This window comes from Vicugna pacos, chromosome 13, assembly GCF_048564905.1.
Source record: "Vicugna pacos chromosome 13, VicPac4, whole genome shotgun sequence".
NCBI lineage: Eukaryota > Metazoa > Chordata > Mammalia > Artiodactyla > Camelidae > Vicugna > Vicugna pacos.
In genome coordinates this window covers 67,380,165-67,397,141 of record NC_132999.1, presented here as the reverse complement: position 1 = coordinate 67,397,141, position 16,977 = coordinate 67,380,165, and the positions used below count along the sequence as shown (strand labels likewise).

At 59.3% G+C, this 16,977-nt stretch overlaps 2 protein-coding genes across 3 annotated transcripts; both read right to left on the bottom strand.

The window, feature by feature from the left end:
- Window positions 1–130: 130 nt before the first annotated feature.
- On the bottom strand, window positions 131–8,943 carry PERM1 (PPARGC1 and ESRR induced regulator, muscle 1). 2 transcript variants are annotated; one of them, XM_072975711.1, is made up of 3 exons: window positions 1,250–8,943; window positions 593–718; window positions 131–334 (listed from the first exon to the last, which is right to left on the bottom strand). In XM_072975711.1, the coding sequence occupies exons 1-3, from the start codon at window positions 3,486–3,488 to the stop codon at window positions 237–239; spliced, it is 2,463 nt and encodes an 820-aa protein (XP_072831812.1). In that variant the 5' UTR covers window positions 3,489–8,943; the 3' UTR covers window positions 131–236. The 2 variants fall into 2 exon arrangements, with proteins under 2 accessions (XP_072831812.1, XP_072831811.1); XM_072975710.1 differs by having other exon boundaries at window positions 131–718; window positions 1,250–8,942.
- A 3,760-nt stretch (window positions 8,944–12,703) lies between these two features.
- Window positions 12,704–16,746, bottom strand: HES4 (hes family bHLH transcription factor 4). The gene is given in 6 exon segments (XM_072975708.1): window positions 12,704–12,856; window positions 14,236–14,296; window positions 15,359–15,740; window positions 15,828–15,915; window positions 16,016–16,180; window positions 16,182–16,746. Coding segments are annotated over 6 exon segments (843 nt in total). The 5' UTR covers window positions 16,311–16,746; the 3' UTR covers window positions 12,704–12,838.
- Window positions 16,747–16,977: the final 231 nt, after the last annotated feature.

The window sequence follows — 16,977 nt, the reverse complement described above, 5'->3', positions numbered from 1 at the left end:
CCCCTACCCACCCAGCCTTCCAAAATCTCCCCACTCCTAGGTATGGAGCACAGCCTTGGCCTGGGCCACTGGCCGGACTCTCAGGTGGCGTCCAGGGGGGCCAGGACCCAGGACACTGGCTCCTTCCTAGATGCCACAGAACCCAAAGGTCAAAGGACAAGGCCTGAGGGCAGCACCTCATCCTTAGCACCCGTGCACGTTTCCTTGTTCTGTGTCTTCTGTGCCAAGTCTGGGTCCTAGGAGCTGGGGCTGGGGCTGGGGCTGGGGCGCTCTCGCCCCGCCTGCCGGCGGAAGTATCGGATGGCAGAGATGGTGCCGATGTTGGCCAGCAGGACTGCAAGGGAAGCACAAGGCCTAGTGCAGGCTCCGTCCCATCCTGGCCACCACCTCCCACCTGCGTGGCCTGGCCCTCGAAGGATGGGAGGGGGGTGGTGGGGCGGGGGTGGGTCCACAACACAGGAGAAAGGTCAGGGGAGAAACCTGTGCCTCCCCAGATCCCCTGCACCCCTGTGGGCCCAGCAGGTGGGACTGGACACCACTGCCCCTCCATTTTGGCTTCTGGACACCGCCCACTCCCCCAGGGCCCGCAAACCTGTTTTCCAGGCATCTGGGGCCTGCAGATCTGATGTTCTCACAGCCCAGGTAGCAAAGGCCACAAACACCAGGCACATGTCATTCTGGCTGAAGGTAAATGAGGTGAGGGGACTCCGGGGTTCCTCTAAAAGAGAAGCACGTCATGAGCCCCTGCTGCCCTACTTGGACACACCCACCCTGGGACACAGCTGTCCTGGCCACGTCTGTCCTGAGTCACATCCTCCCCATGGTGCCTCTGTCCCAAGTCACAGGGTAGTTAATGTGTGGCCTAGTTGAGTCAGGCCAACTTGGGCACTACTTCCTGGTTTGAAAAATGTCTTCCAGAGGGAATGTGAAATGGACTGTATTGCGTGCCTGAGCTGGAGGCGTCCCAGCTCCTGCCCTGCTACAGGCTGAGGGCAGATGCTGCTGTTGTCTGGGGGTGATGGTCAGTGAGGAGCCAAAGCCCTGCCTGGCCTGGGCTTCCCCACCTAGACTGTGTCCTGGGATGGCCAGGAGCTGGTCCTTCTTTCCCAGATCATCCCAGAGGCCCCCCACCAGCTCATGACCCGGGGTCCTGGCCTGCCCTGCCCCCGCCCAGGGTCCTCTTGGCTGAACTCCCTGGACAGTGTGTTCCCAGGTCCTGGACAGGCCGTGGGGCCCCTGCAACACACACCTGCTTGCCTGATGGCCAGGTTGAGCTGCTCTGCCGTGGCTGGGTTAAACTCTGGTGGGGTGCCAGTCCCCACTCCCCAGGAGACTGACCTGGGGGCCTCCATGGCCTGCATCTGGAGAAGGGCAGCAGGCCCCAGCACGCCCCCTGACCTGTCCTCCCCGAGGAAGTGTTCATAGGCCTCAGGGATGGAGATGGGCATGGGGTCTCCAGGTGGAGGGACTGGCACAGGCTCAGCTTGTAGGGGTGGGGCCAGGGAGTGGCCCTCCCACCGACCTGACCTCTGGGCTCTGCAGTCCTGGAAGAAGAACTCGCACACCTCTGGCCACTGGACATCAGCCGGGGCCGGGCAAGCCTCTGCTGCCCCCTCGGCATCTTCATCCTCCTCGTGGATCGTGTCACAGAGAAAGAACTCATAGGCCTCTGGGAGGGTCACCGCGAAGCAACTCCTGGGCCCAGGTCCCCCTGAGGCAGAGGGGGCAGGGGGAGGCAGGTGCTTCAGGATTCGAGGCTGGGGGGACCGGGGCCCAACTGCCACAGCATCCCAGGCTCCAGACCCCCTGCGGCCCCCAGCTGCTGTCCTGGGGGCTGTGGCTGGAGAGGGTGGGCTCGCGGCTTCTCCTGGCCCTGGTTCCTCAGGGCTGGGCCCAGCCATGGAGAATCTCACTTTCTTCTTCTTGGGGGCTTGGACAGGGCCTAGGTGGGTCTCCCCTGTGTGGTGTCCAGGGGCACCTGCTGAGGGCTCCTCTCCAAGCTTCTCTTGGTGCTCCCTTGGAGACTGAACAGGGTTCAAAACCAGCTGGGCCACTGGGGCAACTTCCGCCTCCACCATGTCAGGCCCAGCCTGGGGAATGGGAGCAGGTGTGGACACCCCCACATCAGACCCAGCCTCAGAAACAAGGTGAGGCAGAGCTGTACATGGTATAGTCTTTGAGACAGATGAAGATGAGTCCACCTCCAGCCTGACCTCTGGGTCTGGCATAAGCAGGTCCACATCCAGTCTAGGCTTGGATGCGGGTGTAGACAGAGGCAAGTCCGGTTGAGGCTGGGAGGCAGGTGTGGACAGAGGCAAGTCCGGTTGAGGCTGGGAGGCAGGTGTGGACAGAGGCAAGTCCGGTTGAGGCTGGGAGGCAGGTGTGGACAGAGGCAAGTCCGGTTGAGGCTGGGAGGCAGGTGTGGACAGAGGCAAGTCCGGTTGAGGCTGGGAGGCAGGTGTGGACAGAGGCAAGTCCGGTTGAGGCTGGGAGGCAGGTGTGGACAGAGGCAAGTCCGGTTGAGGCTGGGAGGCAGGTGTGGACAGAGCCACGTCTGACTTAGCCACTGAGACGTCTAGAGGAGCCTTGAGGTCACGCAGTGACACAGTGTATGGCTCAGCTCTGGGGGTCATTTTGAGTAGGTTTGCACCTGGCTCAGTGGCAAGGACAGGTGTAGACAGGTCCACACCTGGACCTTGCCTGCCCACCTGCTCAGGGGCTCCTGCAGACTCTGGCCTCAGCTTGATCTGCCTGGCTCCTGCTGTCTGCTCTACCATCCCAGCCGGGAGACCCTTCCCCCTGGTCCCAGCCGGGCTGAGGCCCTCCTCGGGCCTGGCCTCAGTGAGCAGTGGGCCACCCAGCGGAGGGAGAGTAGAGCCTGGGGAGCTCGAGGGCCCACTGCCCTTGCCGCCTGCAGCACGCCTCTTCTTCCGGCTGGGGCTCCGTGGCGCGGCTCCAGGGCTGCCATGGGGCCTCTGGGGGACAGTACTGAGGCCAGGGGACTCTGAGCTCCGAGGAGGCTCAACAGTGGAAGTTGGGGCAGTGCCCCGGGGGGCTGGCTCCTGCATGAGCCTCTGCGTCTCGTCTCTGGAAGACACTGGGAGGGAGGAGCTCTGGACGGGAGGGGCAGCACCAGAGCCAAGGGGCAGCCAGGCTTCTGACCGTGTGGACGTGCTGGGTGTCTGCTCACCGGCCGCCAGGGCCAGGACAGGCTCATGCCAAGACCTGCTGACCAGCTGCCGGGTGGCTGCCTTGTCCTCCTCCTCCAAGCCGGGCCAGCCACTGCCCCTGGGAGCCAGCTGCCCCTCAACAAGGGGCGGGGGCCCAGGGGGACTGCTGCCACTGCTATCCTGTTGGTCAGTGTCACTGGACAAGAGCTCATCCCCAGAGGCCAGGCCGGCATGCAGGAGGCCACACTCTTCGGCAGCGGCCGAAAACTCAGCCCAGTCCTGGTCACTCAGCTGGACACTGTACTGGAAGTTCTCCATTTCGGGTCAGCAGAGGCACATAAGCCACAGAACTAGGGTCTTCACAGACCCAGGCCCGGGGCCCCAGCCGGCACACGCTGCCACCACCCTGCTCACCCCATGGGGTGTCCCCCCACTGCCTGGCTCGGGGGCCAGCACTCCATCTCCATCCTGAAAGAAAGCAGAACAAACCAGGAATCCAGAGGGAAGCTGGGCTGATCTCAAACCTGATTGCTTCCTCGAGTCAGAACGTCGGCGACTCCCACTTTCCCTGTTCCCAAACTGACTGCAAATGCTAACGTCACAATGACATATTGCTGCAGTCCTGCAACCAAATACGGCTTTAGATTAGTGAAGTCTGCTGAGAAATAGGGTTCCTCACGTCTGAGCTGTCTTCCCCAGGAGGAGCTTTTCTTCCCCAACTTTGTGCACTTTCTGTTCAGCTGGGGCAGCCTCACATCCTCCAACTTCCCTCCAGAGCCATCGGTTCCAAGGCCAACCTAGTCCAGCAAAGCCCGTTTCAAGAACCACCCCCCAGAAGTCAGTTCAGCTGGGGGATGGCCATCCCTGGACTGTCCCAACATACCCCCGGCCATGGGGGGCAGGCTACAGTGTTCAGCAGGTGACCAGACTTTGGTGGTGACCTTCCACCAGCCTTGGCTGGGACAGGCTGCTGAGCTTCCTCTGAGCTGACCAAGGTCGTGCTGGTGCTGGCCGGGGCCAACTCGAGGGTCATCGGGGAGAGCCTGGCTCTTCCCAGGCCCAGGCAACAGGTCCCAGGACAGAAATGGGCCCCCTGACTCCCCCCGGCCCCTTAGGGCCGTCCTCAGGGTCTGTGCCCCTGACCCAGCCCTGCCCAGCTGGCAAAGCCCCCCTTCCCTTGGTCTCAGGGAACCAAGGCAACCCTACCTGGCTAAGAGCCCCTAACCTCTCAGCCCCTATGCCCTTTGGCCTTTGGTCAGCTGCCACTGGACCCAGGGAGGTGGGAGATTGCTCTGGCCAGGCTAGTCCTGAGATGGAGAAGCCTCGAGACCAGGGCACAGGGGCTTCCTGACTTGTTGAACTTTGTTCTCCTCTCTGGTTCTAGGGGACTTCCCTATGGGTGCTGTCCGCTTTGGGAACCCTTAGTGTGGGAATGAGGGGCTGGCCGTACCATACCTGGGACCCCACAGCCAGCTGGGGTAGCGGAGCTGGGCGTCCAAGCTGCCTGTCCCAGAGCGGCATGGTGCTGGCTTCACCACACAGGCCCCACCCCCATTGCCAAAAATACTCCAGCCCTGTGGTCACATGTGTCCTGCCAGGAGTCAGGGTCCAGGCCACAAATAGATGGCATTTGAGGAGCTTCCAGCTACGTGAGGGACACCTTCCCGGGCAGGTCAGGTGCCAGTCAGAGAATGCTGACCAGCAGTCGGGACCGCAGGCGCCTCCCTTTCCCAAGCTGAAGGCTGCTCTGCCATCCATCTTGGCAGCAGCCTGCCCTTTTCTCTTAAAGTGATCCTGCTCACTGTGAAAACTCAGACTCCGACTCCTCCCATCACCTCTCCTGCCAGCAGCGCCCCCGAGACCAGGCCAGGCCCCTCGGGGTCTTAGGGCTTTACCCCGACACCTGTGGGGAACAGAGACAGCTACAGAGTGATGAGCTGGGAAATGACTGGTTCTGGAATGTCCCTAGAGGTCATGGATGTGGCCACTGCTGACCTGGGTCAGGGCTTGCGCTTCCCTGGTCCGGCCCCTCCCCCTGGCAGCACTGTTGAACCTGCCAGTGGGGCTTGGGAGACAAGTGGGGGCCTTGAGGGCTCTCCGGGGAGGACACTCACATGGGTGCGGGCCTCTGGGAAGGGTTGAGAGGCGTCAGGTCACTCCTGCCAGCATCTCTCCTGACCTAGGCTCCTGCTGATGGAGCCCAAGGTAGGGGTGGCAATACAGCCTGTCCCTCCAGGAAACGGGGTCTGCTGCTGCCACCCCAGGTCACCAGGAGAAAACATGCAGGAGACATGGCCTCTGAGAACAACAGCCCCTTGCAGTCCCCCTGAGCACTTTTCCAAAACAAGTCCATCCTGAGATGGATGCCAGGAGGACCCAGTTTCACAGTTGAGCTTGGTAAGGCACAGAGAGGGTGAGTGACTTGTGCACAGCCACACAGCTAGAAAGTGGCAGAGTTGGGCCCCAAAGCCCCTGCTCTGAGCCATCCTACTTTTGGGGCTGGGGTCTGGCCTCCCGCTGGGGGATAAAGGAGGGAGTAGGGGAGTCAGACAACAAACATCTAAACTAGCAGGTAAATAAGGTCACTTCTGACAGCAGCACAGGACGTAGAGAAGGGAGGAGGGTGACCTCTGAGGGAGTCTGCGGGACGAGACTGGGTGGGCTGGGGACCATGAGGGCCAAGGCCTCGCGGGGAAGGGGAGCGAGGTTAGGAGGCCGCCTTAGCTGCCCTGGACACCCCAGGTGGTGAGCCTGGCCAGGGAGGGAGCTTCACATAAATGGCAGAAAACCCAGGTTCCTTCCTGTGTCCCTCCTGTGAGCCTCCTTTACTATTCACACAAAACTGCACCCTGATCACCCAATGTGGGGGGTGGGGCATTCCCACAGCAGGCAATTGGGTGACAGCTGGGTGTCCCACAGGTTAACTCCGTTCTGACACTGTCTGGAGATGGTGTCAGATCCCACAGGTTGGGGGCTCAGTCCCACAGACTGCCCCCCACTACAGATGCCAGTCGCAAGTAGCAGGTCCCCAGGTCACCCACTTGGCTTCTGTCTGACTTGGCTACAAACTGGAGGTCCCCATGACCCCCTGCCCCTGGAATTAAATTACTTTGCTAGAGCAGCTCCCAGAACTCAGGGAAACATTTACCAGTTTATTAGGAAAGGGTACAATGAGGGACACCCTCACCGGCACCACCACACGAGCACCAAGTGGGATTTCTTGGAGGCTTCCTCACACAGGCAGGATCAATTATTAACCCCATTTTCAGCCCCTCTCCCCTCTCAATGGCATGGGGGTGGGGCTGAAAATTCCAAGTCTGATCAGACTTGGTCTTTCTGGCGACCAGCCCCTCCCCAGGAGCCTCATCAGAGCGGAAGAGGGGGAAGAGGCCCCTCGCCAGGAGGAAATTCCTGGGGAGCTAGGAGCTCTGTGCCAGGACCCAGGGCAGAGACCAGTGCAGATGCTGTCCCCTAGTCGTCTCACAGTCTGCCCCCCACCCCCACCATCAGGCTCTGGCGTCAGCGGCTGGGGTCTCGCTGGTCAGCTTCCGCTGAGGGTGGTCCATGTGTCCCTGGGCACCCACTGCATCATTTTCCAGTGGGTGGAGATTTGAGTGGTTTCCCTACTGCAGCTATTACAAAGAGTGATGCTATGAACAACCTGGAACATTTCTTTTCGTGGTTTTGGAGAGTCGTGGTGCTTTGTCCAGCTCTGGAGGACACTGCCCAGAGGTTTTCCAGAATGGCTGTCACTGGCCCCAAGTGCAGGACACAGTTGGTCATTCTGTGTGCTCCGTGTCCACGGCCACACCCTCGACTGTCACCCAGTGGCGCTGCACTGTAGTTGCAATTCAGTTTCCTTAATGCTGAAGTTATTGGCCTCTGGCACCTTCTTTTGTGAAGATCTATGTCTCTTCAGTGCTTCTGCCACTTTTCTATGCCTTTTTCTTATTGATTTTTAGGGGTTTGTTACCCATTATGGGTAAGAATTTTTTTGAATGTTTGTATTCTGAATACCTCCCCCCGTTCATCTCGCCTTTCCACTCTCTTAACAGTGCCATCTGATGAACAAAAGTTTTAAATTCCAACATAGTCCAAGTTGTCAGCCATTTCTTTTCTCTTTATCACTGGTTCTCTCCTTTTACAGAGCTCTTTGCCTGCCCCAAAGTCATGAAGGTTTCACGATATCCTTGCATGTCTTTAAAGCTTCATTTTAATTTTCTCACTGGGACTGCAACCCACATGGTACTGATTTTCATGGATGGTGGGGGATGAGGGTCCTGACACACTTTTCTGTTTCCATGTGGCCCAGTTGGCTCAGGTGGTCCGCATGTGTGTCTGTCTACATGGACGCAGCTGCGGAGCTCCCCCATGGACTCCTCACAAGAGGCGGTTTGGATGGTTTGGGACAGGGGCTTTGCAACAGTTGCCATGGGTGCCCTGGGAGAAGGGGGTACAGGGTCGGTGGGGAGGCTGTGTGGAGGGCACTGGTGGATCTGGTTTCTTCGGAAGACCAGCTGTCACTGAGGTTACCCGAGGCGGCCCGTCCCTCCATTCCCACCCTAATCATGGGCCTCCTTGTGGGAGGGCTCTAGAGCGCACGGGCACCTGGCGCGTTTCTGACCCAGCTCCGCGACCCGCGAGCGGTGGGGATGGATGGATGGGCAGAGGAGTCGCGGGAGAGTGGGGTCGCTGGGCAGGCGGCCTGAAGCACCTCTGAGCGCCACCGGAGGGCGCGCGGGCTCCACCAGAAGTCGGCAGAGCGGGCGGCGCCCCGGCCCTGGTCTGGGCGGCGCTTTGGGGGACGCCAGGCTCCCTGCTGCCGCCCTGTAGCCCACTAGGAGCCCTTGACCTTCGCTTGGCAGGGTAACCACGTTTGCCACTGGTCGACTTCTGAAGGTGGGAGGCCTCAGAGCCACACGGGCAGCATGGCGATGAGGAAGGGAAGCGATGAGCTTCTGCTTCTGCGGCGGAGACCAGAGAATAAACTGCGCGTATTTAGAGCGTAAAGTATTGCCACGTGTGCACACCCGGGAAGCCATCGCAACCCTCCCGAGAGTGAACGTGCCCGCCGCCCTAAGGGTGTCTGCGCCCTTGGAGACGCTTCCCTCTCTCCCCCCCGCCCCAGCCCCCGCGCGGCTGTCACAGGCGGCGCCGTCCAGGACTTCACGTAAATGGGGTCAGGCAGTACACACTCCTCGGTGGGGTACAGATAAGTGCGGTGTGTCTGGCTTGGGTCCCTGAACGTAATTATTTTGAGATTCATGCCTGCTGTTGTGTATACCAATAGTCCTTTTTATCGCTAATAAGGAGTGTTGCACTGTTGGATATGTCGAGGTTTATCGGTTCACCTGTTGATGGAGATTTGGGGTATTGCATATAAAGCTGCTATGAACATTTGTGTTTAAGTCTTTGTGTGGACCTATGCTTGCATTTCTCTTGGGTAAATACTTCCGGTGGAATGGCTAAGCCATATGATAGGCATGTGTTTAACCTTTTAAAAAACAGCCAAACTGTTTTCCAGTGTGGTAACCACTTTTCATCCCCACCGGGAGCACATGAGAGTTCCAGTCGCTCCACATCCTCACCAGGACTAGATCTGGTCAGGCTTTTTGACTTTACCATTCTAGTGGATGGTTAGTGGTGTCTCCTTGTGGGTTTAATTTGAATTTCCTCAAAAACTAATGTTGAGCATCTTTTCGTGTGTTTAAATGCATCCATATATCTTCTTTCATGAAATGACTGATCATATCTTTTGCCCATTTTCTTAATTCGGGTATCTGCTTTCTTACTGCTGAGTCTTAAGAGTTCTTCATGTGTTCTGTATATAGGTTGTTCATCAGACACATGATATGAAACTATTTTCTCCTAGTCTGGCTCATCCTTTCATTTTCTTATCAATGTCTTTTGAAGAGCAGTTCTTAATTTTGATGAATTCCAATTTACCCATTTTTGTTTCGTGGATTGTTTTGGTTGTATCCAAGAAATCTTTGCCTAACCAAAGGTCACAAAGATTTTCTAAGTTTTCTCCAAAATAGTTTTATAGTTTTGTGTTTTGCATTTAGGTCTACAACCCATTTTTGAGTTACTTTGTGTATGTGGGTCAAGATATGGTTCTAGTTTATTTTATTTGCCTATGGATATCTAATTGTGCACGTACCATTTGTTGAAAAGATTCTCTCCACTGAATTGTCTTAGCACCTTTGCTGAAAGTCAACTGACCATATAGTCATGGGCGGTTCTATTTCTGGAATTTTTTGTATCTTTAGTAGCTCCAACACATTCAGTCTTTCCTCAAGCTCCTTGAACATGTAAAGTGCAGCTATAAAGACTGTTTCATTGTCCTTGCCTATGAATTCTGTCATCTGTGACACTTCCGGGTTGCTTTCAGTTGACTGACCTTTCTCCTTATTATGGGTCATGTCTTCCCACTTCTCTGTATGCCTGGTTTTTACTGGATGCCAAGCGCTATGAATCCTAATGTGTTGGGTGCTGGATGTTTTTGTGCTTCTGTGAATACTCTTGAGCTCTGTTCTGGTGCAGGTGAGTTACTTGGAAGCACTTTGATCCTTTTAGGTCTTGTTTATGAACTTTGTCAGGCAGGCCTAGAGCAGTGCTTAACCGACAGCTGATCATTCCCCACCGTTGGACGAGACCCTCTGAGCACTCTGCCCTGTGAGCTGTGGGGTCTTCCAGTCTGGCTAGTGGAGACTGGAACAGTGTCTGACCCTGTGTACACTCAGGGACTGCTGTCTGATCCTTCTGGGTGGTCCTCTCCCTGGCCTGGAGGGACCCAGCTGTGTGTGCCTATGCGGCAGGGAGGACCCCATGGACAAGGAGCGTCAGCCCAGACACCCGAGACTTCAGTTCTGTCCCCAGGAGGGCAGACCTTTGTCCTAGTGATTTCTGGAATGTCAGTGGCTAGCAGCCTCCAGCCTCCATCCTGCTTGGAAACATCAGGGCCAGGTGTCCTAGTCAGCCAGGCTGCTCTGACAGGACATTTCACAGATAGAAACGTACTCCTCATGGACCTGGAGGCTGGGTGCCAGCACAGGGTTGGGGGCTCCTGTTGAGGACCTCCTCCAGGAGAAAAGGCTCCCTTCTGGGTCCTCATGTGGCAGACAGAGTGAGCACAAGCTCTCCCCTCTTGTCCCTCTATAAGGGCACTAATCCCATTCCACGGCCTCATCCCCTCCCGAGGTCCCACCTGCTAATGCCACCACTTTAGGGTGTAGGTTTCAACATATGAATTGGGAGCGGGGTGAGGGTAGGGGTGGGGGGGGTCAGTGGTAGGACAGAAACATTCCGTCCAGAGGACCTGGTCTCTGCTCTGGAAAAGTCCAACCAAAGATTTGGGGCTCCAAGTAGACAGATTGGTTAGCTCAGTCCTGGGATGTTACCCTCACCTCTTAATTCAACAAAGCCAGTTCCTAGGGATACAGAGACAAGGAAATCCCCTGCACATGAAGCCAGATGAAGCCCTGTCCCACCTGGCATTTCATCCAGAGCCAGCCTCCTGATGCAGGGAGAGGAAGAAGCTTGGCCAGGTCTTGCCGAACACTCCTGACCCTAGGCTGGCAAGGAAAGCCCAAGACCAGGGTCCCACAGGGCCTGGGGCCTTGAGAGGCCATGAGAAGGGAGGGTCAGGAGCTGGGGGTGCTGCACCTGGAGCCCGGCCAGCCCCTGGCCCCTAGATGTGCCTGTTCAGCCCAGACCATGGCCAGCTCATATGTTGAGGGGTGGACACGAGGGCCAGAAGAGGACAGTGTTGCCTCCCCATACCCGGGGCTGCTGAGCCCTACCCCACTGTGCTGGACGGGGCAAGGAGTACTGGGGGAACCCTGGGTGAGGGGAGGGGTGCAGCTGGGGGCCCACTCATGGGTAAAGATGAGGAGGCAGGAAGTGGGAGGGTCCTCAGATGAGGGCAGCTCCCTTGCTGTGGGTGAGGTTGGGGATTGATGAGGGCCAAGCTTAGGGCTTCAAACTTCCAGCCCTGACCTACCTTTCACTGAGCCCCGCCTCCCTACACAGACCTGGGGGTTCCTGGCTTGCAGTGGGAGCCCAGGAGGAGAGCCTAAAGCCACCAGGTGGGTGTCCAGGTCAGGCAGGCCACCAGGAAGAGACACTTTTAAGGCAATAGCCATCAGTTGCTGTGGATGGCAGGGCCAGCTGAGGCCAGGCCACCCTGGGCAGTGGGCACTGGGGGTCTCAGCAAGGAGCATCTCCCACATCTGTCCTTGTTTGAAGTCTGGGGCCTGTGAATCCCAACCCCATGCTGTGATCCAGGGTGCCCTGTCAGTTACCGAAACAGAAATGGCCCCAGCCATCCCCAGGAGCCACAGGGGTAGGCCTGGGCTGTGGCTGGTCAGCCCCTCCTGTCCCTGCACCCCCAGCTGGGGCCCACTGGGAAACTGCTTCCAGGAAGTTAGGCCAACCCACTGTGCTCATCACCATGGCTCTCACAGCCTCGTCACATGGTGGTGGTCCTAGGTGATGGGCACATGAATTGTTTGTTTATTGCTATTGTTACTAATATTTATTTTAACTTTTACATAAAACTTATTTATAGCTGCACAACAAATTAACCTAAGATTTAGCAGTTTAAAACAACAAACATTTATTATCTCATGCAGTTTCTGAGGGCTAGGAGTCCAGGAGCTGCTCAGCTGGGTGGTTCTAGCTCAGGGCCTCTCACGAGGTTGCAGTCGAGATGTTGGCAGCAAGCTGGGGCCTCACCTGAAGGCTCAACGGGGCTGGAGGACCTGCTTCTCAGCTCCACACTCTGCTGGCCTCTCCACAGCAGAGGACAGCTGGCCTCCCCTAGAGTGACAGATGTGACCGGCAGAGAGGGCCAGACCAGGATGTCCCTGCAGCCTCATTTTCTGCAGGACCCTACTGGTCACGGGCCAGCCTCCATACATGCGTTCACAAGGCTGAGCACCAGAAGGGGGGTCTTGGGAGCCTTCCGGGAGGCTGTCAATCTTGGGGCCTGCTTCCTTGCCCGTGGGTGCATCCCAAGATGGGTACATTCCGCAGGACGCCACGGAGCAGAGAGCGCCCAGGTACAGCTGCAGAACCCTTTGGGCTTAGCTTCCTCCCCAGGGAACTGGAGCAGGTCCTGAAGCCAGGGCGTGCCAGGGCGGGCCCAGGGAGGGGAGAGGCTGCTGGGGCCTGGAGATAATCAGGAGAACACAGGAGCTCTGCTGGGGGAGCTAAGGCCTCACCTCTCACAAGCCAGGGCTTCAGGCAGCCTCAGCCCCTCCCCCAACCCAAATTCCCAAGTGGCTGGAGTTTCACAGGCCTGGCCAGACTGACTTCTGTCACCATGGGGACAATTCTTTCTCCAGATTTCAAGCCCGTATGATTTGCTGTCATTGTCTGGTCCCCAGACCCTGACCCCACAGGCAAGACAGAGGAACCCAGACTCACAGGGCTCCAAATGGCTGAGCCACCCACAGGGGCAGGCAGATCACCTGACCGTGCATATGAATTCAGCAAACATTTATTGATCCTTGGTCCCCCGCCAGGAACTGGGCTGGAAGGAGGCCACAGATGAATGAGGCTCTGCCTGCCCCCAGAAGGGAAATGGCCTTCTCACCCTCGCCCTAGGAGGGGGAAGTCCTGACTCCTCCCCCTCCACACGTTGGCCAGGAGAAGGTGCCTCCTTATTATTCAGGGGGAAAGGTCTGCAAGACAAAAGCCAAGACAAAAATAGCTGGTGGGGGGTGGGTAGTGTTCAGAGGAATTACCCAGTACCCCCTGCGGAAGAGGAGGGAGCAGAAAATGGGTGGAAGATGGGGAGGGTGGGAGGGAGGAAGAGTCCCCTTCTCCTAGGACTGGGCAGGTGTCTAGGCTGAGTGTGGAGGGCATGGCTCCTTCCGCAGCTGGGGGAGCAGCCTAGGGAGGGGGCCCAAGACAGCCCCTCTGGCGCCTCCCTGTCCTGCCCTCTGCCCTCACCCCAGGGGCCCAGCCTCAGCCTGGGCTGGGCCTCCTCCCACCTCCTGAGTCCTGTCAAGGACCACACCGTCTTCAAACCAGCTGGCTCCTCTTTCATCCAAGCTAATTAACTAGGTCTGTAAGGCCTGAGCTTCATTCCAAGCAAGTACCAGCCGGGAGTGAGTGACAGACATGGCCCTGGCCTCCTGAGCTCTCAGACCCTGGGGTGGCTGCCTCAGGCGGGAAAGGGGGGAGAGAATCCCAGGGGTCTGCTTACACAGGAAGAGACGGGGAGGAGCCTCCCTGTCAGGAAAAGAGTGGTTCCCTCAGAGCCTGAGAAGGCCCTGGGAGGCTGACAGGGTCCTCAGAGCAATGATCCTCTTGGCAACAGCCTCTTGAGAATAGAGTACCAGGAACAGGAAGTACAGGAAGCCAAGGGGGCCCAGCACCAGGACTGGGGTCGGGTCTAGAGCTGGCACCGCCCTCTGCCTGGAGGAGGTGGTGTGGAGACCCAGCTTCCAGGTGATCTTCCCAAGCAGCCCTTCTCTCTCTGGCCGCACAGCAGGGGCATTCCCTCTTACTCCAGCAGGAGGCGTGGAGTCCAGCTCTGGGCTTGTCCAGACCATCCCACCCCACCCCGCAAACCCACCTGCCTTCATATCTCAAAGCCCCAGGCCTTCCCCTCCTGCACTGAGATACCCCCTGAGCAGCTCCCTCCCCTAAATAAGCCGAGATCCCAGCTTCTGAAACGGACCCCCTGCAAGTCTCCAGCTGGAGAGGGCCTCTGGGGCAGGTTTGCAGCAACTCCCTCACAGTTCTACTGGTGACCTCGCTCTTTCTCTGAGCCTCCCAAGGGCCTGGACTGCTGAGTCAGTGTATGTCCAAGGGTGCAACATATGACCCACATAGCTGCCACTGTCCAGGACCACTGGTTCAGGCCCTGGACACTCAGGAAGATGGGCCAGGCAGGCAGAGAGCAGGGGGTGACCAGCTTGGTGGAGCCTTGGAGGGCCCTGCCAGATGTGCATGGCTGAGTCCAGGAAAGCAGGTGAAACTTGCCCAAGACACAAACCTGGGAGCTTCTGGAGCCACTGGAAGAGGGGCAGACCAGCCTCTGGCCGTGACTCACCCTGTTCCTCCTTGATGATCCCTGGCCAGGCAAGCGGCAAGCAAACACCTGATGAACTTGGCTGTGGTTGGAAAACAGATCTTGCCTCAGCCTCAGGAGGGCTCAGGATGAGACACTGCCGTCTCAGCTGTGTGACTCGGACCACTCCCTCATCACACCTGGAGCACAGCCCCCAGCAGGATCCTAGGGAGACCTTAGGCCATAGGACAGTGACTCCCGGGCCACTGTCCAACGTGGCCTAGTATCATTGCATTGTAGGGCCAACATACAGCTGGTGCTCAGGACGGATGCATAGCAGGACAACACCCCCGTCCCTTCCTGCGCGTAGGAGGACCTCCTCTCCCAGGGCAGAACAGGGCACACAGCAGGACTGGACTTTGGCGGGAGAGGAGCCCTAGCACTAAGTACCCTTTGTCATGCTGGCCCCAGTTCCCTGCCCCTGGGACTCAGATGCCCTCTCCTGGGCAGACACTGGCCTGGGGCAGGCCCAATCCACGGGTGGGCACAGACAACTCTGAACTCAAGCACGCGATGGCAGGAGGTGGACCAGGCCAGCGCCGAAGCTTCAGGCACAGTCCCATCCCTCACCACAGGTCAGCACTGAGACAACAGTGGGCAGATATATGTCTCCACCTTCCAGAGTCCCCAGGAGTGGGAGTGGGGAAAGCTACTTTAAAAAAGGGACAACAACAAAAAAAAGCCCAGTTACGATGCGCGACTACTTCCAAACACTGGCAGACATTCTGGGAAAAGTGATGACTGTCACCTTCCTGCCTGAGCCCCCGCGAAGGACCTCTCACACACACCCAGCTCCCCACTTCCAGGCGGGTCGCTGCTCCAGCAAGGACAGATACAGGCAAACGCAACGCCTGGACGAACCGCGACGCCGCCGCATGCCTGCCAGGCACAGGTGGGAGCAGAAGAGCGGAGCGCGGGGGTGCCGCATGGGGAAGGGCAGCCCTCCCCACCAGCGCAAAGACAACAGCTGACCCCGGCCGCTGGGCCTCCGGATCCTTCACCAGAGACAACAAAACAAAACTCTCGACGCGGTCCCTGGAAATAAATATTTTCCTGGTACAGTCTCAGCAGGGGCCGCCGCTACAGTCCAGGACTGGGGCCTCACCGTAGCCACGGTCTCCAGGGGGCGCTCTGGCGCTGCGGCCCGGCCCCGGGGCCCGCGAGGGGCGCCCCAGTCCGGCCCCGCCGCAACGGCAGTGCGAAGGCAGCCTCGGGGCGCAGCAGGGGAAAGGGGCTGTCGAACGCCGGCAGCGGCGGGCGGCCTGCGTGGACCTCGGGCGCCGGGGCTTCTAGAGCGGAGGACGGTGGAACCGAGAGGCGCGAGGGCCCGAGCTGGCCCAGGCAGGCCGCCAGATGGCCGAGCAGGCGAGAACGCACGTCGGTCGGGACGCCCTCGCAGCCGGCCAGGAAGCGATTCACCTCAGCCAGACACTCGCTAAAGCCGGCTCGGTACTTGCCCAAGACGGCGGGGTCGGCGCTGAGGGCAGCTGCGGAGGTGGCAGGGGACAGGCGGTCAGTGCTCGTGGCGGTGGTCCCGCGCCCGCTAACCCTCGCCACTGCCGCCTGAGCCTCACCTGTCATCTGCACGCGCCGCAGGCTCTGCAGGTGCCTCACGGTCATCTCCAGGATGTCTGCCTTCTCCAGCTTCGAGTGGCGAGAGCTCTGGGGGCAGGGCCGGTGTGGGCGGCTTGCCGCCCAGGAGTGCCCTGATTCCAGGCTCCGCGCCTCAGCCCCGCGATCTCACCCCCCGCCCCCGACTCACATCTTTCCTGAGGGCGTCCAGGATGAGAGTCTTGAGCTGAGCGAGGCTCTCGTTGATGCGCGCTCGCCGCCGCTTCTCCATGACCGGCTTGGAGGACTGCGGGTCCGGCAGTGGCTGAGTCCCGCGTCCGTCAGTCTCCCTCTCCCCGCTCCCACTTCTGCCAACCCACGCCCGGCCAGGTCCCCACCTTTCGGTGCTCGGCCGCGCTCCGGGGCTTGTTTGGGGTTCGGTAGGCGCTGGCCGGAGCTCCCGCCAGCGGCGAGGCTCTGGACTTCCCCGGGATGTCTGCGGGCATGGTGCGCCCACGCGCCTCCCGGTTACCGGCGAAGCGCGCCGCCAGGGGCCGATCGCGAGCTAAGACGAGGCTTCCCAAGTCCTTCTCTAGAGGATCCTAGGCTCCTGGACCGAACGCGCGTCGCCAGCCACCCGGCTATTTAAGGCAGGGCCGCCACGGGATGTGTGAACCCCGCTCGGCATTCTTTCCCACACTCGGGCCAGCCAATGAGCCGCTGCGCTCCTTCCTCACTCCCCCCACCCCGAGCGGGGCAGACCGCCCCCGGCCGCCGTCCCTGCCAACTGTCAGTCACGCGTCCGCTCCCAGCCCACCAACCCCGCGGGCGACAAAGGCGCGCTGGGGCACCCTGCCTGGGCCCGCCTCCGGCAACGCTGGGCCGAGACGGGAAAATCGCCGTGCCCGCTCCTGAGTTCCAAAGCGGTGAGCCAGGCGGGTGGCCCTCCGGGAGGGCGGAGGGGCGGGGCTCACCTTCGGGCCGAGCAGGGCGGGGTGAGGGTGGGGCGGCGCCGGCAATCTGAAAGGAATATTCGAGAGGGGAGCCGGGTGAGGCGCCTCCCAGGAGCTGGCGAGCCTCTGCACACATGCCTCCGCTTCCCACTCCGCTTCCCCCTCCGCCATCCTCGGACCCCGCCAGGGGCCTAGGGCCTCTGCATAGTCTCTGAATCTG

What these genes read in the sequence shown, in the direction of transcription:
- PERM1 (XM_072975710.1), bottom strand. Translation starts at nt 3,488, where the DNA reads ATGGAGAACTTCCAGTACAGTGTCCAGCTGAGTGACCAGGACTGGGCT. An exon ending in CCTGGCCATCAGGCAAGCAG is followed by an intron (nt 719 to 1,249) that starts GTGTGTGTTGCA and finishes CTTCTCTTTTAG; the next exon opens with AGGAACCCCGGAGTCCCCTC.